The 22,847-nt window shown below is 48.0% G+C and overlaps 2 protein-coding genes across 5 annotated transcripts; both read left to right on the forward strand.

The window, feature by feature from the left end:
• Positions 1-100: 100 nt before the first annotated feature.
• On the forward strand, positions 101-13,122 carry SPATA33 (spermatogenesis associated 33; the record flags this gene model as incomplete). 2 transcript variants are annotated; one of them, XM_080936898.1, is made up of 3 exons in its annotated part: positions 101-240; positions 327-482; positions 12,908-13,122. In XM_080936898.1, exons 1-3 carry the CDS (start codon positions 204-206, stop codon positions 13,120-13,122), a joined length of 408 nt encoding a protein of 135 aa, XP_080793024.1. In that variant the 5' UTR covers positions 101-203. The 2 variants fall into 2 exon arrangements, 1 of the variants encoding a protein (XP_080793024.1); XR_013975518.1 differs by lacking the exons at positions 101-240; positions 12,908-13,122 and adding an exon at positions 1,439-2,052 and having other exon boundaries at positions 368-482.
• A 2,363-nt stretch (positions 13,123-15,485) lies between these two features.
• Positions 15,486-22,729, forward strand: CDK10 (cyclin dependent kinase 10). 3 transcript variants are annotated; one of them, XM_080936790.1, is made up of 14 exons: positions 15,486-15,598; positions 16,986-17,194; positions 17,288-17,360; positions 17,959-18,030; positions 18,437-18,539; positions 18,639-18,720; positions 19,352-19,419; positions 19,918-19,970; positions 20,178-20,247; positions 21,005-21,064; positions 21,287-21,410; positions 21,485-21,624; positions 22,014-22,066; positions 22,296-22,729. In XM_080936790.1, the coding sequence occupies exons 4-14, from the start codon at positions 18,012-18,014 to the stop codon at positions 22,391-22,393; spliced, it is 870 nt and encodes a 289-aa protein (XP_080792916.1). In that variant the 5' UTR covers positions 15,486-15,598; positions 16,986-17,194; positions 17,288-17,360; positions 17,959-18,011; the 3' UTR covers positions 22,394-22,729. The 3 variants fall into 3 exon arrangements, with proteins under 3 accessions (XP_080792916.1, XP_080792915.1, XP_080792914.1); XM_080936789.1 differs by having other exon boundaries at positions 16,986-17,360; XM_080936788.1 differs by lacking the exon at positions 16,986-17,194 and having other exon boundaries at positions 15,501-15,598.
• The last annotated feature ends 118 nt before the right edge of the window (positions 22,730-22,847 follow it).

Genomic DNA, 22,847 nt, shown 5'->3' on the forward strand with positions numbered 1-22,847 from the left:
TGAGGACTTCCGGGGTCGCTACCGCTTCCGGTTGCGCGGCCTGCTCTCGCGAGAAGATGGCCCGGGTCTTGGGCGGGGCTTAGGCACGTCTAGCGCGGCACGCGGTTGCTATGGCAACGAGCTCCCAGAGCTGAGTGTGGGTTTTGTGAGTTGGTCCGGTGACTGGGCCCCGAGGCCGCCCGGCTGGGGCGGCGGGGTCACCTATGGGCCAGTCGAGAAGCAAACCTAGAGAGAAGAAAGGTAAAGTGCGCCGCCCGGCGGCGAGGCCCGCCCTCTGTGCAGGCAGCCTTGGGCTGTAGGTCTAACGGATTATCCGTGTGTTTCAGTTGAGGAGGAAAAGAAGAACTCTTTAGTTACAAAGTCTAAGGAGAAAGTAATGGAGAAGGAGCCCAAGCAGTCTGACAAGGAGTCTCAGCCTGCCGAAAGTCTGCTGTTCGGGACAGGGACACCCAAGCTCTCAAGGCCTTCGTCTTCCTCTGAAGGTAGGAGACCCGAGGAGACCAGACACGTCAAGGCATCAGGGATGGGTCCCATTTCTAAGTATAATGATACAGGAGGTAAATATGCAGGATTCCTGGTGCGGTGAGGTGAGCAAGAGCACAGGCTTACAGTCCTTGACTCCAGTCTAGGCTATAACAGGGATTTCAAGGGCGTCTTGTATATATGGAGATCCTATTTCAAAGGGGGAAAAAATTAAGAAGAAACTTGAGTGATCCATACAGTGTCCCCCAAAGAGGGTAGTAAGGTGCTCTCTGGTCCCCCAGTGATCCCCTTCAACATGTTACAGCTTGGAGCAGAACCTCGAGTGCTTCCTAAGCCGGGGCCTTGGTCTCCCTTGGCCTGGCCACAAAGATAGGGAGCTTCTCAGGACAAAAGTGTTTCTTTTCACACCTAGCATCTGGCAGACACCAGAAATTGCTGCCGATTTCACTTTTTCTTGAGGCAGCCGTTTGGCGTATTTCTTCATTTTATGGTAGCTCAGTATGACCATGCCTTCGGTGTGCAGTTGGTGGAGCTGAAACCACAAAAGCAGAGGAAAACCTACACCCAGTGTCTCCCCGTTGTCGGGAATAAAACTGTTCCGTGTTTGAAACGAGGAAGGCATTAGGAACTGCTGTATGCTTTATCTTTCTGCTTCCACAATGGAGGCCCATATGACCTACCCCAAGCTCACTGCTGTAATCTGGTGGACCCCAGAGGTGCAGTAGTAGAAGGCAGATAAGAAGGATTTGAGGTAGAAAGTATAGACTCTCCTCTCAGATGAGAAATAGGCATCCGTGGGACTTGAGGTGTTGCACAGCAGAGACAGTTTGAAATCCAGGTGTTGGCATTGGGAAAGAGGTCTGACCCTGAAGCTTAGGGCCCCACATTGGAAGCTAGAAGGCTACCACAGAGGCTGAAGACCTAGGGGGGGTTTGTTATGATACTTGTCCTTCAGAGTGCTTTTAGCTGATTACGGAAAAGCCAACAAAACAAGATTTTTGTCAACTTGTGGTTTGATGTATCACCAAAGACGGGTCAGAGATGGCGACCACCGTGTTTACTGCTCAGCATGGCATCAGCAGCAAGGACATCGAGCTCCACTGTGCTCCCTTCAACTTCAGGAACATCTACCTTCACAGTGCCAAGGGATCTGCAAGGCTGCGGCATCGAAGGCATACAAGACCATGCTGACTGTTAAGAGATTTGGGGCTTGCTTGCTATTGATAAGGAAATCTTTCTGAAGTAGGCTTTATCTGCCCAGCCTCTCTAAGATGATTCAGCTCTGCAAGTTGTTGAAGTGCAGGAGGAGCCCTAAGGAATGAGGGTAGACAAGGCCTTTACCAGCATGGAACTACCCATTTGAAGACCACTTGTGACACCTGTCACACAGCATCACATCGGGAGGAAAAGCAGGTGGACATGAAGAGAAAACCAAGTGAGACTGGTGTTAAGAAAGATGACAGGGCTGGAGAGGTGGCTCAGTGATTAAGAGCACTGACTCTTCCACAGGTCCTGAATTTAATTTCCATTAACCACATGGTGGCTCAGAACCATCTGTAGTAGGATCTGATGCCCTCTTCGGGTGTGTCTGAAGACAGCTACAGTGTACTCACATACATGAAATAAGTAAATAAATCTTTAAAAAAAAAAAAAACAAAAAAGATGACAGAGCAGGCTCAGCAGTCACTGGAACAAAGCCACTGATACACTTGGCCCTGGGGGAGCCTCAGAGCATGACGTCAGAGGACGTCAGGTGGAAATGTTCCTACACACACTGACTTCCTTGATGGGAGTTATAGTGCTAGTCACTCAGGAGACTGAGGCGGGAGGATCACATGAGCTCAACTCGGGCAACATGTGAGACCAAAGCCCTGGGGAGAGTGTGGGTTCTTTCATGAACCCTATAAAGCAGGCATGGCAGCACATACCTGGAATCTGTACTTGAGACAGGAGGAGCATGAGCTCAGGGAAGCTGTCATTACATGGAGTGTTCACATCCAGCCTGGGTTACATGATCCCCTGGAGTGTTGACTCATCAGTTAAGAACACTTGCTACTCTTACAGAGGGCATGGGTTCCATTCCCAAAATCCATTTGGTGGTTCACAGACATTTGTAACTCCAGTTCCAGGGGAACCATTGCCTCCTTCTGACCTCTGTGGGCACCAGATATGCACATGGCATACACTGGCATACACACACACACACACACACATACACACACACACACACACAACACAAACTGATCCATGGTTGCCCACCTCTGAGGCTCTGGTTTGTACCATAGTTGGGCACCCTGGGCTGGACCATTGACTGAACATTAGGTTATTGTAGGCTCTGGCCTTCGAGGCTTCACATCCTGTTGCTATCAGCAGCACTTGCAGCCCATGTACGTCTTCAGAGGACACAGCCTAGAAGTAATCTAACTCACCTACCGAGAGACCTTGGGTGGGACCTGTCTAGGCAAGCCTGTCCTGAGTTCCTGACCCAGCACAATGAAAAACAAGTTCTTCACTCTTGTAATCCCCAGTTCAGAGGCCGGGGCCAGAGGGTCACACAAAAAGCAGCTTAAGGCCCTAAACCCTGTTCTGTTTTGTTTTTAAAAAGGTGTCATGGCTGCTTGTGGATGGAGTGTTACTCTCTCTATATATATACACTGTGTCTATATGCTTAAGGTGTTTTCACATTGAAAAGTCCACAAACATACACAAAGAGATTAGGACACCACAGATTTACAACCAGCCTATTCTGGGCCACCACATGACCCAATTTCTTCAGCACATAAAAGACATAGAAGTAGTTGGAGAGATGGCTCAGTGGTTAAGAGCTTACACTGCTCTTTCAGAGGTCCTGTGCAGTTCTGAGCACCTATATTGGGTGGCTTACAACCACCTTTAATTTCAGTTCCAAGAAGTCAGATACCGTCTTGTGTGTGGCTTCTGTGGGTACTGCATTCAGGCACAAATTCATAATCTAATTCATATATATACTTTAAAATAAGAAAAGGAGGTTTTTGAGGTATATATATATATATATATATATATATACAGGAACAAAAGGCTGTATACCTGAGCCTGGCCATCTTCACAATCAGTTTTGATATTATATGGTAATAATGAATTGTGGACTGCAGTGTTACTCATCTGTAGCTCAGTGACAGGGCAGAAGCCTAGCTCGCTGCAGGCCCTGGGTTCTATCTCCGGCACAAATAAAAAACAAAAGCTAAGTGCTCTGAGTAAAAAGCAACGACCTCCAAAGTCTCACATTTTGTGTGACTCCCTTAGGAATGTTTTCCAAATGACAAAGTAAGAGAGGTGGAGAACAGACTTGGTTGCCAGGTGTTAGGGTCAAAGGAACAGGGACAACGGGCGTGACCAAAGGGGCCTCGGGAAGGGGTCTCTGGTAGAAGAGGCCAGTGTGCTGTGCGGATGGTACTGCTCCATGTACATAGATGGGCGCGTGTCTGCAGTCCCTGGACCAACGTCAGTTCCCTGGGGACACTGTACCAAAGTAAGATGCTACCATGGGGGAAACTGTAAAGGGAACAAGGGACCACTTCTTGCAGTATTGCAACTGTCTGAATTTATGAGTTTTAAAAAAATAAAAAATGTAAAGATATATAAATGTTATAGTTTTAATTATTCTAGTCCAGTATAAGAGAATCAAACCAATTATAGAAGTCAGAGAATAAGGGAAATGCTTGTGTATGTGCATGTGCCTGTGCGTGTTTGTGCATCTGCATGTGTGTGTGTGTGTGTGTGTGTGTGTGTGTGTGTGCTTGTGGGAAGTGTACAATAATGCTGACACAAAACACCAGCAGAGGGCTGGAGAGATGGCTCAGTGGTTAAGAGCACTGACTGCTCTTCCAGAGGTCCTGAGTTCAGTTCCCAGCACCCACATGGCCTCTTGTAACTATCTGTAATTCCAGTTTCAGGAATCCCTTGTCTTTTCTGTCTTCAGCAGACATGCATCCAGGCAAAATAACCACACATAAAATTAAACAAGGCATTTAAGTGGGAGTTGGGCGTGGCTTGGTAGTGCCCCTTCAGTCCCAGCACTCAGGCAAGAGGCAGGCAGATCACGGGTGAGCTTGAGGCCAGCCTGCTGTAAATAGGGAGTTCCAGGTCAGCCAGAGCTACATAGTGAAAACTTGTGTCAGAAAACAAGACAAAAAGTGGACGCTGAGTATGTAGCAGTGTCTGGGATCCAACTCCAGCACTGTGAGAAACATTCCTGGTGCTGCATGCTTGTAATCTACTCGGGAGGTAGAAGAAGGAAAATCAGTTCAGCCAACAATTCTCTCAGCGAGGAGCATCTCTCTAAGCCTGGAATGCAAGAAAGGCATCGGCTAAGAGAGTGAAGGTTGTGATCACACTTTATGGTGGTGCTGCACCCGCAGAGGCAGGAGAAATCTGAGTTCAAGGCCAGCTGTGGCCATAGAGACCCCGTCTCAAACAAAACAAAATGCACACACACTACAAAAAACCTCCAAAACCTATAAACACTATAAACTCAAACAGTGAGAAATCATTTACGGCCGGCTTCGGTAGCTCAGGCCTCTAATCCCACCGCTCTCAATGCTGACACAGACTTCCAGCTTCACACCAGCCCCAGCCACGTGACGAGACTGTCTCAAAAACAGGTAAAAGCAACATATCTCAGAGGCCAGAGAATCCTCTCAAAAAATATCACATCAGGCGTGATCAGGTATTGAGACATTGTAGAAGTACCCCCGTCTCTCATTTTTGTTTGAGACAGTTTCTCTGTGTAGTCCTGGCTGTCCTCGAACTCAGAGAGTGAGTGCTGGAATTAAAGGCGTGCTCCACCCCGCCAGGCTAGAAGCACTTATCCTCCTTGATGGTTTGACAGGGTGGTGCAACCTCCCAATCCCTGCCTCTGTTGAACAGTCCTGTGACCACTCCTTGAGTAGGGTGGAGCTGCCTCAGAGGAAGAGGTGTGGCTAGGTTTTAGTCAACTTTAAGGTAATCAGAACAGAGATTATCTGGTATACCCAACCTAACCAAGCCTTACAGTCACAGGCAGAGGTGGGGAGGATGGATAGAGGTGCTTGGAGTACCTGGGATCAGTCCCTGGACCCGACACAGGAAGGAGGAAAGCAGCGGAAAGTCCTCTGTCCTCTACACCTGCAGCACTACATGTGTGGCCCTCGCCACAGGTGCAAAGAGCACAGTTTAGAATGCTTCTGAAAAGTTACAGGCAAGCAGGGTGTGGTGGTGCCCACCTGCAATCCCAGCATTCTCAGTGCCAAAGCAGGAAGATCCTGAGTTCAAAGCCAGATAGAGCTATAGAACAGAAACCTATTTCAAAACACCCCCCCCCCCAGAAAAAAAATCACAGGCAGAGGAGGTTGCAGGCCTCTGGAAGTCCCAACAACCCCTAAGCATAGCTACCAGGGAAATGGGGCTTCAGTACTTGAGCAAACAAACCCTGATCCTCATTCGATCTGTACATGAAAATGTAGCCTCAGGTCCCAAGAAGAGACCTAGCCAAGCTCTGCCTGAGTTCCTGGGGGAAGACTGAGAGACTATACTATGGACACTGACAAAAAGCCTCCGACTTTGAAGTAATTTGTTATACAGTAATGAACTCGTGCAGGGTGGTACTGTGGCTCAAAAGTAAGATGTATGCCCAGCATTCAGGAGGCTCTGAGATGCACTTCCAGCACCAGAGAGTCAAAGGACATGCAGGCATAGTGCTCAAGATAGAAAGATGCAAACAGCTACTAGGCTACACAGCAAGACCCGTCTCAAAAATTAAACAGTGCAGGAATTGTGTATGAAGAACCCTAAGACAGCTATGTGTGTATTCCCAGCATTCACGAGGCAGAGACAAGAGAATCCTGAGTTCTAGTCAGCCTATTGGATAGCTAAGACCTTGTCTCCACAACTAGATAGATTGATAGATTATAGATAGATAAGATCAATGGATAGATGATAGATAGATGGATAGATTATAGATAAGAGGATAGATAGATAGATAGATAGATAGATAGATAGATAGATAGATAGATGGATGGATGGATAAATAAATAGATGATAGATAAATAGAGGATAGATGATGGATGGATGGATGGGTGGGTGGATGGATGGATAGACAGACAGACAGACAGGCAGACAGACAGCCCTAGTGGTTAGGATATAACTCAGTGGTAGAATACTTCCTAGCACATCAAAGCCCTTAGGTTTCAACCATAACATAACAAAAACCAAACGAAGAAAAAAAGAAATAGCAAACAGAAAAATGATGCATACACTCCCCTTCCTTCCCCTCTCTCTGACAGGGTGGCCTCCATAGTGAGATCTCAGGGATCTGCCTGCCTCTGCCTCCTGCGTGTTGAGATTAAAGATGGTGTCCCATCAACCTACACATGGGTCCAAACCAGTCGTTCTCAAGCTGTGGGTCAAAACCCCTTTGGGGGTCAAATGACCCTTTCACGGGGGTCACATTTCAGATGTCCTGCATATTAGCCATTGTCATTATGATTCATAACAGCAAAATTACAGTTATGAAGTAAGAATAGGGCTGGAGAGATGGCTCAGTGGTTAAGAGCACTGACTGCTCTTCCAGTGGCCCTGAATTCAAATCCCACCAACCACATGGTGGCTCACAATCATCTGCAATGAGATTCAATGCCTTCTTCTGGTGTGTCTGAAGATAGCTACAGAGTACTCATATAAATTAAAAATTTTTTAAAAATCAAGTAAGAATAAATATAATTTGATGGTTGGAGGTCACCAGAACATGAGGAACTGTATTCAAGAGTCAGCATTAGGGGGTTGAGACCTGTGCTCTAAAATGAAGGCTCTAGAGTTGGCAGGATAACTTAGTATGTTTAGCCACAGTTACTGCCAAGTGTGACGATGACTCTATTTTCCAGTAACCTACCTGGGAGAAGGAAAGAACCAACTGTCATAAGTTGTTACACCTGCACATACAAACACACACACATGTAAACCAATGTAAAACAATGAAGACTATTTGAATGAAGAAACTGAAAATTAGGGGATAGCAAGATGGCTCTGGGGTAAAGGCACTTTCAAATAGGCCTGAATTTGATGCTCAGCCCAGGATTTGGCGGGAGAGACTAATGTGCCTTAGCACACACATGTCTGCATTCAAAGAACACACACATACATAGAAACACACAGAGACACAAACAGACATACCACCACCACCACCAACAACAACAACATCTTTAAAAAAGGAAAGTAAGGGCTGGAGAGGTGGCTCAGGGTTAAGAGCACTGACTGCTCTTCTAGAGGTACTGAGTTCAAGTCCCAACAACCACATGGTGGCTCACAACCATCTGTAATGGGATCTGATGCCCTCTTCTGGTGTGTCAGAACACCAGAACACAGCTACAGTGTACTCATATATAATAAATAAAAAATCTTAAAAGAAAAAAAAAAAAGAGCACTCGCTGGCTGCTCTACCAGATAGATGAACTGAGTTTGAATCTCAGCATCCACATGGTGGCTTACAAATACCTGTAACTCTAGTTCCTGTGGGTCTGATGCCCTCTTCTGAGCTCCACAGGTACCAGGCAGCACATACAATATACATACATGCAAACAAAACACACATGTACATAAAACTAAAAAACTGTTTTAAAGAGATTAAAATTTAAAAGAGCCAAGGATGGTGACTCTTACCCATAATCCCAGCACTGGAGAAACTAAGGCAGGAAAATTATGGGCTCCAGACCAGCCTTGGTTACAGAGTGAGGCCATCTCAAGGAAGAAAAATGCCACAAAACAAACCACAAAAGCATTAAACTAAAATGGATAAAATGTTTTATAAGTTAACAACAGAGAGTCATTTTCTTAGCTTATACTCCTGTTTTCTGAAACAGTATCAGAGTCTGGTGTATCCCAGGATAGCCTCAAATTTCTTACATTAAGCTGGGCACTTTTAACCTCAACACTTGGGAGGCAGAGGCAAAGAAACTTGGCTTCATGAAACAAAAAACTCACAGAAAAAAGAAAGCAGAAAAACTTCCTATAATATAAGGAAGTGTGACCATGTTTTTTGATGTTCATGTCTACACTTCCTTGGCTACCACATGTGGATCTCTTTATAGTCTTCTAACAGAAATCTACATTGATATTTGCTGGAGATTGAATCTGGGACTCTAAGCATGGTGAACATTCAGTCTAGTGCAGAGGAAGGGTCTCTTAGGTAACTTGGGCTGGCCGAAAGAAACTCAGGCATGTGTGGCTCCAAGTTCCCTTCTTCCATATTCCCTGTGGTAATATGATATTTACCATAATTAGAAAACATAGTCTGATCCAGAAGTTCTGTTTCTGTCCAGAAAAGTTGCGATGGTTCATACTGCCCACCCGAAAGGAACTAGAAACACCTAGGAGATGAAACTCTGGGGCTGGGTGTGAGAAAGTTTCTAGAGAGGGTTCAGTACATAAGACTCTTCATACATGTGGACGCTGGTGCTGCATGCATGGTGGTCTCATGCTCTGGTGGCTGTACCTTCCGGACATGACAGACTGTTTCCCATCTTAAACTATGAGACAGAATAAACCCTTTCTAAATTGTTGTTAGGCATTGGTGATAACAAATGAGAAAAAAAAGTAACACATATACACCAGACACACACACACACACACACACACACACACACACACACACGCATGCATGAGAGTGGATAGAAACAAATGCCACAAAATATATAAAAATTAGAATTAATCCATGTACATCAAATGGAGTTGACCACACCAAGGATCGAACTGCAGACAAGCTGGTGTCAACAGTTATTACTTTCGTGCTTTGCTTTTGTTTTTCAAGATAAGGTTTCCCTGGCTGCCCTGGAACTCACTCTGTAGTCCAGACTGGCCTTGAACTCACAGAGATCTGCCTGACGTTGCTTCTAGAGTGCTAGGATTTTTTTTTTTTTTTTTTTTTTTTTTTTGAGGCAGAGTTTCTCTGTGTAGCCCTGGCTGTCCTGGAACTTGTTCTGTAGACCAGGCTGGCCTCAGAGATCTGCCTGCCTCTGCCTCCCAAGTGCTGGAATCAAAGGAGTGTGCCACCACCATCTGGCTGAAAAATATTTTTAATACAATATATTCTGATCCTGATTTCTTCTTTCCAGTCCTCCCAGAGCCCTCTCCACATCCTCACCCACCCAAAATCACACCCCCTCTTTCTCTTTCTCTTTCTCCTTAGGATACAAATACAAATCAAAAATTAAAATAAAATTTGATAAAACAAAAGCAAACAAACCAGAAAAGGACAAAACAAACAGAAGGAAAAGACCCAAGGAAAAGCTCCAGAAACATATATGGATGCAGAGACAGACATATTTGTACACACAGAAATCTCAGAAAACACAAAACTGGGGCTGGAGAGATGGCTCAGTGGTTAAGAGCACTGACTGCTCTTCCAGAGGTCCTGAGTTCAGTTCCCAGCAACCATAAGATGGCTCACAACCATCTGTAATGAGATCTGGTGTGTCTGAAGAAAGTGACAGTGTACTCATATACATAAGTAAATTTTTTAAAAAGCCCACAAAACTAGAAACCATAATATATACACAAAAAGCGGAAAAACGTTGAGACAAAGAATGTCCAAAAACCACCACTGAGTTCATTTGCATTGGCTGTCTACTTCGAGGTCTTAGGAGTGGCTTGCACATCCAGTGAGACTCCATTGGAGAAAAGTAGCTTTTCATTTGTAAGCAGTTATCAAGTGGAAACAGATTCTGGATTAAGGATGTGGCTTGTGTCTGCTTCTCTCAGTGATGGACCCTGAGAGGCTGTGACCTGTGCAGGCTTTGAGTACTGCCACGTTCTCTGGGAGCTCATGATTCAGCGATCCTGCTGTGTTTAGAGGGCCTCCTCTTCTGCAGAGTTGTCTGAGCCTTGAAGGGAGAGACCTGATAGAGGCGTCCCACTTAGTCCTGGAGAGTTCTGATGTCTTTCACTCCGCACACTGTCCACAGCCAGCTCTGGGTCCCTGGTCATCCTGTACCATGAGTAGTTCAACAGGGGAAGGCTTCAGATCGGCCCCTGCTGGACTCTCCATGTCCAATTTGATTGTTTGATTGATTGGTTCAGGGTCTTACTATGTTTCTCTGGTTGGCCTGAAACTCTCGGTGTAGACAAGGGTGTTTTTGATCCTCTTCCCTTCCTCCCAGGTGCTGGGATTGAAGGCGTATGCGTGCACACCCAGCTATTTCTGTCTATATGATTTTGTGTGGTGGAAGTCGAGGACCTCTTATGCTTGGTATGGACGGTACCTGTCCGTATTTTGAGAAAGATGTCACTATACACCCCTGGCTGGCCTGGAACTCTCCATGTATTCCAAGATGGACATCTGCCTGCCTTTGCTTGGGTTGAAGGTGTGCGTCACCACCTCTGGCTCAACATGTATTGTTACTTTTTCAGTTGTGGGGGTTTTGTTTTTTGTTTTGTTTGTTTGCTTTTGTATTTTTGAGGCAAGATCTCTGTACATGCCCTTCCTGTCCTGTAACTCACTATGTAAACCAGGCTGGCTTCAAACTGACAGATCCTCATCTGCCTCTGCTTCCCAAGTGCTGGAGTTCCAGGCGTGCACTACCATGCCTGGTCATCATTTTTAATTCAAAGGACTCATAAACTTTTACATTGTCTTAATATGTTTTGCTCTGTACCCTTTATAGTCAATGGGAATAGCAAACCTGACAATCTGACGTTGATGCTAACTATGATGAGATATAGTTTTGGGCTTAATGAGAAAAAGAAAAGGGGCAGGCACTCTGCTGCCTGGTGTGGGTCCTGGGCAGCTTGGCAGTGGTTAAGATGAACTTGCTTAGTTGGTAGAATGGTTGCCTAACATACAAGACACTCTGGGTTGGATCCTCATTACCACATAAGCTGTGCAGCCATTTTCCTGTACTCCCAGCTCTAGAAGATATAGAAGATAAATAATCACAAGTTCGAGGTCAGCCTCAGATAGACTGAATTTGAGGTCAGCTGGGGTATATGAGAAACTATCTCAGGAAATTAAGTAACAGGAAGCTCTAATGAAGCATCCCAGGTAGAGGAACCCTTCCTTAAGGGCTTGGAGACCAGCATTTTCCCTCTTACCCAAAGCTTCCTTTAGGTGGCTTAGCCACTCCATGACTGTTTCTGTAAAACAAACATAAGTCATGAGAATTCTTGTGAGAATTTGTGTGCTTTTATTTCCTAGGTTTTCTGTTTTGTCTTGTTTTGATTTGTTGTTGTTTGGAGATAGGGCCTCACCATGTAGATCAGGTTGGTCTCAGAATCATAGAGATCCATGTCTGTCTCCTGAGCGATGGGCTTAAAAACGTATGCCACCATGCCCAGCATTTCCTGTTATTCTGAGGCTCAAGACATCTGGCACATAGGTTCACTCAGCAAATGTTATCATTGGCTGTTTGGCTCAGAGAGAAAAGACACTTCCAAGCCTCAGGGGCTGAGAATGGTGGGAGGAGAGAGTGAAGTCTCCAGTCCCCACACAGTGAAAGAACTGACTCCCACAACTGGCTTTTCACCTCCACATCTGAATCATAACGTATGTGAATCCCTCCTTACACATTCACAAATAAATGTAATTTTAAAAAAGTACCACCTAACTTCAGAGGCGGATTCACTTTCTTCTAGCCCGATGGGGAGAGGGTGGCTGGCTCAGAGTAAAGCAGGAGGTCCCGAAGCTCTGACTGGGGTGTGCGCATTGGGAACAGCCAGCAGCACAGCTCTAGACAGCAAGCGGCCACTCACACTGTGACTCAAGTGAACATTTAAAATCTTCCCTGTGATTTTCAAATTCTCCGTGATGGCTCAGAGGTTAAGAGCACTGGCTGCTCTGCTGGAGGTCCTGAGTTCAAATCCCAGCAACCACATGTGGCTCACAACCATCTGTAATGGGAACTCATGCCCTCTGGCACACACCTGTACGTGCAGACAGAGCACTCATACATAAAATAAATAAAATATCTTTTAAAAATTCCAGTCTACTCATTTGTTCCTGAAGATGTTCAGTTGGACGTCAGTAAATGACATGGCCCCCGGGTTTGGGAAAGACCAGTGTGAGAACTAATGTTCAGTTGAAGAACCGAGAGGCCTCAGGACTGGTGGGAGTCTAGCTTGTGTGTATAAAAGAATGCAGGGCCCTGCGCTTGTCCCCCTGAAGCTGTCCTGCAGTTCATAAAGTGTAGAGTCGTCTCTGCTTCTTCCTTGCAAGAGTATATCCAGTACTCATAGCCTGACCCTTTGAGCTGCGGACCTGTTTGAGTCAGGCACAGTTTTTTCATTTGTTTTCTTGCTTGTTTTGTTTTTCTTGCTGGCCATGAATCTGTCCCCTTCACTAGGAGCTAAGGCCAGCTTTGCCTTGATGGTGGAAGACGCTTCCACACGCCCACTAAATGGACGGATGTTTTCTTCCCTCTAGACAAAGTTGATGCAAGGCAAAGATCAAGCAAGAAGAGAAGTGTCATCCCGGAGATCATCATCACCCGGGCCTCGAACGAGACGCTGATCAGCTATGGCATCCCTGAGAGTGATGAGCAGAGAACCATCCGGGAGCACGCTGCTGACTGGGGCCCTTACTACCGACACAGGAGCCCCAGCACAATAGCAGCCTATGATGTACACAACGCAGAATAAATGAGAGCTCTCGTCGCTGTGATCCTTTCCTGTGACCCAAGTGTCAGCTAAGCTGCAGGTGGATGCCCATCTGAGCTGCAGGTGGATGCCCATCTGTCTCCAGTCTTTGAAGTTCTATCTCAGCGGCTAGTTCTCCAAAGTCAGTTTCAGCCCGATGGGGAGAGGGTGGCTGGCTTAGAGAGGAAATCCAGAGGTCCTGAAGCCCTGACTGGGGTGTGTGTTGGAAACAGCCAGCTGCACAGGGCCAGCTGCTCACTCTGTGACTCAGGTGGGCATTTAAAATCCTCTCTGCTCATTTGCATCTGAAGGCGGAAGCAGTTGGAGGCCAGTGTGAGAACAGAGAGGCCCCAGGACTGGGGAGACCCTAGCTTGCTAGGAGACCTGTTGCTGATGCAAAAGAGTGTAATGTGTTCTGGAGCAGAAGAGAGCAGTGGGGCACTTGGGACTTTGGTAGTAGCCTATGAATGCTGTCTTGTTTTCTGGACCCACGGATGAAGGGCCACTAGGAATGCCATACATGTTGGCCATGAGACAACATATTGTTGGCCTTGGTGGGCTAACCAGACAGTGGTGTGCCTACCAGGATCACAAACACAACCCTCTCCTAGGGTGAGAGAGATCTGCTGTCTATAACATCTCAACAGTTTCTGATGAATGTCGTACCAGCTAGTATATAAAATACATACTATCCTATCTAGTATATACGTGCAAGCCTGACAGTATGCATGTATGTATACACACGCACACATTCATACACATAACCTGAATGACTTATGTTTTATAATACAATATCATGTAGCAGAAGGGAACCCTGGGCAGGCCCATGATTAGGAGCCCCACTAAACACAGTGCCACAGGCCTACTATAAAGAAAGTTTATTGGGAAGGGGATGGAGCAGGGAAGAGGTAAAGGCAGAGAAAGTGGGGAAGGAGTGATAGAAAGAAAGGTGGGGGAGAGAGGAGGGAAGAGGTCAGCTAGGAACATTCGGGGACAGAAAAAGAGTGAATGAAGAAGGGAGAGAGTATAGGAGATGGGGAGAGAAAGCTGGGGTGTAAGCAATCCTCCTATAGGCCTGGCTCACACATCAGGGGACAGTGATGTAAGCTATTGCTAGGTTGCCATTGCTGGGTTCCTGAGAGGCGCCTACTGGAACTGTCTATAAGCCACTAACTCTAAACAATGTGTGTGTGTGTGTGTGTGTGTGTGTGTGTGTGTGTGTAGTGCTAAGGAGTGAGCCTTGAACCACCACTGAGCATGTTTTTGAGATAGGGATAGGTTCTCATATCCAATCCGGTCTGGATGGGAACTCACTATACAACCCAGGCCCGCCTTGAACGCACAGTAATCTTCCGGCCTCAGCCTCCTGACTGCTGCAATTACAGGTGTGTGACAATGTGCCCAGAGGAAAACAATTTCAAAGTTAAAAAGATTAAAATGGCAAACAGTCTGTTAGAAATATTACATTATTATTATTTATAATTTATTGTTGAGACGCTATAGTCTATGTACTTCATTCTAGCTTTGAACTCAGAACCTTCTGGCCTCAGTCTTCAGAGTCCTATGGTTACAGATATATGTCACAACGTCCAAATACCGAGTAATCATCTTAGCATTAACCTAAGTACAGTGTCAACATGGACCTTCATTCTGGCCGTTTAAAAGCAGGAACATTCATCTTCCTAATTTATATAAAGCCTCCTCAAAGGACCACAGCCAATCGGTGTTCTGAGTTCCATAACACAGTACAGGAGCCGAGTGCACGGGCTAGAAGAGTTGCTCTCCTGTGGTCAATACATTAATTCCCCGTTGTGTTCAGCGCCAAGCAACTCTCCCCAACTCCGGAAGACCAAAAACGGAGTAGAAAGGAAGAGCAGGAAATGCGACTCTTTTATTTTCTCGTGTTCGATGCCCTGGCTGTACAAGGCTTCCTTCTGTGTTGTCCTTGGCTAGTGATGGGGACGAGGTTGGCTCGGGAAGGACTGGGTTCCAACAGATCCAGCTCTCAGGGAATGCACCCAATCACTATCAAAAAGCATAGCTCTCGTTCGTGGTAGTTTCCTGGAAGCAGAAAGCACTGCTGATCACTGGAATTGGTCTCACTTAAATGGGAAACAGGGGAGAGAAGTATTTTCTTCTAGCTGATCAAAACCAATCTGAGTCTTCTGCAGGTTGGCCTACGCATGGTACTTTGAGCGACTTTGTGGGATTGCGTCTGTATCTAACGCTAAAAGGAACCCGGAACCTTTGCGCCCTGGGCAGATCCTCTTCTACAGGAGAAGCTTAGATGCTCCAGAAGTTCAGAACAAACCGGAAGTACGTTGTACGCCCGCGCCGAGGGGCGTTACGCCTGCGCGCTGGAAGAGGGCGTAGGGGCGGCACCGGCTTGGGCATGGCAGAGGTGGACCTGGAGTCGGATCAGATCCGACTGAAGTGTATCCGTAAGGAAGGTTTCTTCACCGTGCCTCCAGAACACAGGGTGCGACGGGGTGCGGCGCTGTATGGCGGGGGCTCTCCGAGTCGGGTTAAAGGTTGAGGGTCCGGCGTCGGAGGGAACATCGGCCCCAGAATTTGCCGCGGCGTGTGCAGAAATCCGCAGCCCTGTGGCTGGGGGCGGGGTGGGACCGAGGGTGTGCGACCTCGGGTGAGAATAGTGGGAGGTTCCGGGTGGCACCTGCAGCCGGGGGGTGGAGGAGTGTCTCACCTTGCGATGCTCACGTGCTTGTATTGGCCCTTTTGTGTGACGCGGAAGGGGAACCTTAGGGGCGCCGATTTTTGCTCCAGTAGACAGTTGATGGGAAGAGGATTCTGAGGATTTTGCAGCAGCCCACCTATGTTTTAACTTCTTGTTTGTGCTTTGCGAGGCCAAGGCACATTAACTACGAGCCTCAGAGCACAAGGCACACTTAACTAAGCCTCAGAGCACTGCGCTGGAATCTGCGGTAGAGAAACCCGTTCTTAAAGGGGGGAAATGCACATGTGCAGTGGTTGATCTCTTAAGTCAAAGATGTCAGAGTCCTGCGTGGTGGTCAACGCATGTAATCCCAGTCAAGGGTTTGAGGCAGGATGATCAGTCCAAGTTGGAGGGGAGCCTGGACTACAGTGTGAGACCTGGACTCAAAAATACAAAATAGTAGAGATTTTGGAGAAAAGGAGTATATTCTGTAAAAAAAAGATTGTAGGAGAGTTGACGTTTGTTTTGGACCAGGAAGTGTTGCCAAGATTTGGGTAGCTCTGACAAGGACTGGTACGCCAAACTCAGGTGGTATCGCAAAATCATGATTAAGGGAATTATGAGTGAACAGGCAGCTGTTGAGGTAAATATTGAAAATGTAAAAAGACTCCATGCCAAACTCCCTCCACTCTGGCCCCAGCAGCCGCTGCCCATCTAGTTTTTACATGTTTTAATATTTACCGAAACAGGGAGCCTATGAGGAGAAGGAGGGAGGGAGCTAAGAGTGGATCATGGGAGCTATCAGGTATCAGGAACTAATAAAACCCAGGGCAGGGCTGTTCCGAGAAAGGAAGCCAGCAGGAGACTGGCATAATCGAATCCTAACCTTGCTGAAGTCCTTCTGTATCCAAGAAATGCTTAGTCAATCCACCTCAAAAGGCACAGCACCATGAAGATGTATTAGGTTACCGATTCCCTAATAAGACCCCACAATACTATGGCTTGGGCAAACTATTTCTCTGACCCCTAAAATTCTAGAGGCAGCTGATTCCCACATGTGGGCTAACTGTTCTGTTTCATGGCTTCCCCTGACCCTCATCCTCATTCCATCCTGAAAAAGGGAGGGGATGAGCTAGCTTCCCCCAGTCTGGAAGCCCCTTCCCACATCTCACAAATGATTACCCCCCCATAGGTTTCCTCACACATAAAAAGTTGTGACTCCGTGTGTTGGAGTATGGATTCTCCTGCACAGAGGTGTTCGTGTCCATGGCTTATGGCCACTTGTTACTAGACAGCCGACATCTGGAATACTGGGTTGGAGGGAACACTTAGGCCGTTTTCAGTATCTCAAAGCAGTTCCAGTGGTATCCGTCCCCACATACGTGGTTGCTTTTCTGTTTGGTAAGCAAGATGCAAGCGCATTTCTCAGTGCCAGGTATGGGTGACTTGTCACTTAGCTTCCAGATCCCCACACTGGCTGCCTCTCTCTTACAGCTGGGAAGATGCCGAAGCGTTAAGGAGTTTGAGAAGCTGAACCGAATTGGCGAGGGCACCTATGGCATTGTGTGTGAGTGATCAAGACAAAGTACTCTGCACTGCAGACCAGGCCAAAGCTTGTTCCCAAACTTTGATCCCTAGGGCGATACTTAAACACAAGTATCAGGTTGCTTATATCAGCAATCCACATGTGTAGCTATGGAATGGAGACACTGGCCAGTAAGATGTACTACTTCCAAAGCTCCTCACAGCTCTATAGCTGTGAGCTTTTTGCCAAATATTTGGAAGTTGCACAAGCCAACAGAATGCTTTGTAAGCCATCATCTTATAGAATAAGTCTTTCCCCACTAGATAACTACCTTCATTGGTCTTAGAACACTGTGAAAGTGACCTCAGAGCAGTAGGCTGCATGGGAGAGCTTCTCCCCACATGAGTTGCTGATGGTCAGGTTTCAGCTCAAGAGCAAAATTGGAAACTCCCAGTCCAGCTCAGATGAGAATTCCCAAGCTCACATCTTGGGAATGAAGGAAGGACTGAGTTTTGCCAAACATAACATTGTCAGAGAAGAAAAAGAATTTCAGTGAACTCGTAAGAGAGGCTCTCGGGTGGCAAGGTGAGCTGTAACCGTGTCTGAGGCAGACTCCGCTGCATATGTGCTCCTGTTTCAGATCGGGCCCGGGATACCCAGACGGATGAAATTGTTGCCCTGAAGAAGGTGCGGATGGACAAAGAGAAAGATGGTGAGCTGCAAACAGGATGCAAGACTTGCCTTGGGGCCTTAAAGCAGGCAGGGGCATCAGAGCACAGGTCACCTGAGGTTTCTCAAGGACTGAACCCTGCAGAGGGAGGCCATGTGCATTGTAGCTAAGGAGCTGGCCCAGCCTGTCCCTGTAATTGGACTTGAGCTCCCTGAGTTCTTCCAGCCCTTCCTCACCTTGGCCAGCTGTAAAATTGTACATCCTCTCCAAACCCTTTTGTCCCCATCCTCCAGGGAGGTCACTGTCACCCCCCCCCCACATCCACCAGTAGCCCTGCCCACTTGCCTTCCATCCATAATGAATGCACGAGTAAGAACGGTGTTGATGTCCTGGGACTGTCCCTGGCAGGAGGACAGGATGTGCAGTCACCGAGCAACTTTGGTTACAGGCATTCCCATCAGCAGCCTGCGTGAGATCACACTGCTCTTGCGTCTCCGCCATCCGAACATTGTGGAGCTGAAGGAGGTGGTTGTGGGCAACCACCTGGAGAGGTGCGTGGCTTCCTGAGTCTATCCCACACAAAAGGCTCTGCCTCCCAGGGTTAACCTTCCTACAGCAGGCACAGACCTTTTTCTCTTTCTTCTGTCTAGCATCTTCCTGGTCATGGGTTACTGTGAACAAGATCTGGCCAGCCTATTGGAAAATATGCCAACACCCTTCTCAGAGGCCCAGGTGGGAGAGGGAGGTGCTTTAAAGGGGTTCCCTGGTTGGTGGATAGCTGTGTTGAATGTGGCAGCCGGAAATGGATGGAGATACCCAAGGCCTCTTGCTCAGTGTCTGTTGCACAGGCCTGTCAGCTCCAGGTCTTCTCAGTCCATGTGGTACACCACTGGGAAGGGAAGGGGGACTGGAGAAATGTCTCCGGATAAAGTGCACATGTGCGTTCTGGATTCCAGATCCTTACACAAATACAAATGTAATTCCAGGATACGTTCTAGGCCAGCTGCCTAGGTAGAGCAGCTAACTTTGGTCAGCCCTGGGTTCAAATGAAAGACTCTGCCACCATGTATAACACAGAAAGCCTAATGTCAACCTCTTTATCTTTAGACTAATATACTTATGCCCGCACATACACCGTGCACACAAACATGTATACTACATACATGTCCATACACACACACACACACACACACACACATATGTATGTATATATATGTGTGTGTGCGTGTGGTAAATAAGACTGCTGTGGTACTGTGTTAGTTAGTTGTTCGGGACACATAGCAACAGCCACTCTGGAGGCTGCTGGTGACCTGCAAGCAGTGTATCAAAGCTCTTCAACCTGTGTCTCTGGACCTCCTCGTAGGTTAAATGCATCATGCTGCAGGTGCTTCGTGGCCTTCAGTACCTGCACAGGAACTTCATCATCCACAGGTGGGCAGGGGCAGCCAGGAGGAAGGTGTGTTGTGGGTGTCTGAGGGGTGGGAGGGGATGGGCCAGGAACAGCTGTGGTGTCCCACAGTGTCTCATTCCGAATATATTCAAGAGGGAAGCAGACATCCAGTAGAAATTTCTGACTACCCCCAGGCAAGGCTCTTAGATCCAACAAATCTAATCAGCCCTCACTTCTCTGGGAAGTAGACAGTGGGTGGGTGGGAAGGCAGCATCTAGAAGCCTTCAGTAGAGAAGACCAGGATATGCCATCTCTAGTGAGTGCTGTCTCCATGCCTTTGAGGCTTGGAGTCCGCTTGTTTGACCTTGGTGCTGGGGCTGCTGTAGCAAGACTTGAGGAAGGTAGACACGGCATCTCTGCGCCTTCTTGGTTTGAGAAAACCCGGTTAAATGCCAGGAAAGTGTGTCGAGCTGTGGTGAGCCTGCTTGCCCTTTGGGAACTCACTTTTTTGGAAAACCATTGCTTTCTTTCTGACCCAGGGACCTGAAGGTGTCCAACTTGCTCATGACAGATAAGGGCTGTGTAAAGACAGGTGGGTGCTGGGTGCCAACCCTGCATGTGTGGAGGTGGGTTTCTTGAGCATTGCCTTTTGGGGTGGGGATGCCAGTGTGGCTGGAAACCAGTGATGACTTGTCTGTCTTCCCAGCCCCAGGACACCTTAGCCCAGTTTTCTTTGCAGACAGTAGCTTGTTTGTCCTCTCTGAGTGATAATTCTTTCTCCCCTCCCCATCTGCTGTAGCTGACTTCGGCCTGGCTCGGGCCTACGGTGTTCCAGTAAAGCCAATGACTCCCAAGGTTGTTACCCTCTGGTGAGTTCCCTATTTTCACCGTGGCCTATGGGGTGAGGCCTTGGGAGTCTAGAAGCTGCATGGAGACCACATACTGCTGATGCCTGGGTCTAGTCTGACTGCTCAGAATGGAGCGAGGCTCAGTGGCCTCAAGAACTCTGCTTTGTTTAGATGAAGTGCCACCTTATGCTCGGTAGCAGTTGTGCCTTTAGTTCCAGCACTCGGGAGGCAGAGTTAGGCAGATCTCTGAGTTGAGGCCAGGATAGCCAGGGCTGCATGAGAAACCCTGTCTTGAAAAAGGACCAAAACACCCAAAGAAAGAAACACCATTGTACACAAAATAGCTGTAAACAGCCTGGAGGTTGTTTTTTGGGGGGGGCTGTGAGGGATAAGGTTGGAGAGGGGTGGTATGGGGGTTTAGAGAAAGAATTTCTCTGTGTAGCCTGCTCTGAACTCTGTAGACCAGGCTGGTCTTGAACTCCTAGAGATCTGCCTGCCTCTGCCTTCTAAGTTCTGGGACTAAAGGTGTGCACCACCCCTGCCCAGCTTTCTGTGGCTAAGGGCAGGACAGTGATGTCCATCACATCCTCATCAGGATCCTTACATGGCCTTAGCTGTGTGTCCTTTGACTGCCATCTGAGAGCTGTTGACGGCATATGTGTGCTTGGAGCCATTGGTTCTTACGAGAGACATGGTGGCTCTGTCAGGCTTAGTGGAGAGGGAGCTCAGGCTGAAGGAGAAGCGCTGGCCAGAGATAAAAGAGAGCCTTTGTCTGCAGGTACCGAGCCCCAGAGCTGCTGCTTGGAACCACCACCCAGACCACCAGCATTGACGTGTGGTAGGAGTAGTTTCTGCTCCCAGGGCCTCGAGTCATCTGGCCCTGGAGGTCAGCCCTGGTCAGGGGGACAGAATTGGTGTGCTGGTGGTGAACCTGTCCACGCACCCTAGGGGAGTATGGGAACATGGCCGGAGTGCTCACTAGCTCGGGCCTCAGGTTCTCACAAGGCCCTGCTTCTCCATGGGTAACACGGTGCTAAGCAGAGGTCGGCTGCTTCTACAGGGCTGTTGGCTGCATCCTGGCAGAACTGCTGGCCCATAAGCCCCTTCTCCCTGGCACTTCCGAGATCCACCAGATCGACTTGATTGTACAGCTGTTGGGGACACCGAGTGAGAATATCTGGCCGGTGGGTGTTACAGACAACCCTCAGTCCCCATCTATGTCTGGTGGCTCTGTCACTCCAGCCCCTGCCTCTTACAGGGTTTCTCCAAGCTGCCACTGGCTGGACAGTATAGCTTGAGGAAACAGCCCTACAACAACCTCAAGCACAAGTTCCCGTGGCTGTCAGAGGCTGGACTTCGTCTGCTCAACTTCCTCTTCATGTATGACCCTAAGAAAAGGTACACACCTCACCAATAGACAGCTCCGTGGGCCCTGCTCCTCAGGAGGATGGAGCCCTGACTTCTGCAGAGATGGAAGGACACCTTAAACACAAATCCTTAATTCACCTTTTGTGGTGTTGGGCATGGAACCTAAGGCCTTCCTTGCGTATGCTAGGCAAGCAATCGGTCACTGAGCCATCTCAATTCAGACCTTTGAAAGACGGTTTCTCATAACACAGACCATAGATGCCCACTTCTCAGACAAACCCATAGGTGCCACGTGTCCAGTTTGAGTGGCTGTAGGTCGCCTTAGAGTCATTCTGAGCTGCCTGTTGGAAGGTGAATTGGGCTGTTAAGCTTGGCTATGTTTTGAGCGAATAAGGCCAAAGGTCACTGTCATTCTCCAGGGCGACAGCTGGAGACTGTCTGGAGAGTTCCTATTTCAAGGAGAAGCCCCTACGTAAGTTTCCCACATCTCCTTAAGTTCTCTTAGGGGCTTGACAAGAAGCCCTGTTTGTCCATATTGGGTGGGTTCCCAGAGCAGGCTCAGCTTGTGTAGACTCCACGGGAGAAGGTAGGGAGCAGATGGGTCAGGGCCAGCTTAAGTGAGGAGTCCTATCTAGACCTGGAGCATGCTCCACCAGGAGCCCCTTCTCCAGGCCAGCCCTGAAGCTGCCCTTCCTTTGCAGCCTGCGAACCGGAGCTCATGCCTACCTTTCCTCACCACCGCAATAAGCGTGCCGCCCCAGCTGCCACTGAGGGGCAGAGCAAACGGTGCCGGCCCTGAGAGTGGGTCCAGACCACCCTACACACCCTCGTGGGTCATCAGCCAACCACCGGGAGGCTCTTCAGCTGACCCCTCCACGATACTTCCTCGGTGTCCCGATGCAGAGGGGATTATGGTCAGGGATGTCGCTGAGTGGGATACCCAGGATAGACTGGGCTGTTGTCGCGCCATCTGGTGGCCTGTCTTGTCTGTCAGAAACCCTGCTTCTGGGAGGACAGAGCTAGTGCTGAGAGGCCTAATACAGTCAGTACGTGGCCTGGAATGAACAGGCTTAGGCAGTCATAACTGTTCTTGCCTGGTAGCTAGGAGCTGTCCAGGACAGATGGGCTGTAGTGACCCTGGGCAGGGCTGATGGGGCTTCAGGTGGGAAGGAGGGAGCAAGGGTTAATTGGAGACTGTCAGAATGAAAGCCTTTCCAGTAGACAGTTTGGCAATCCTTTAATGCACTGCGGGG

Source organism: Micromys minutus (assembly GCF_963924665.1).
Source record: "Micromys minutus genome assembly, chromosome: 24".
NCBI classification, from domain to species: domain Eukaryota; kingdom Metazoa; phylum Chordata; class Mammalia; order Rodentia; family Muridae; genus Micromys; species Micromys minutus.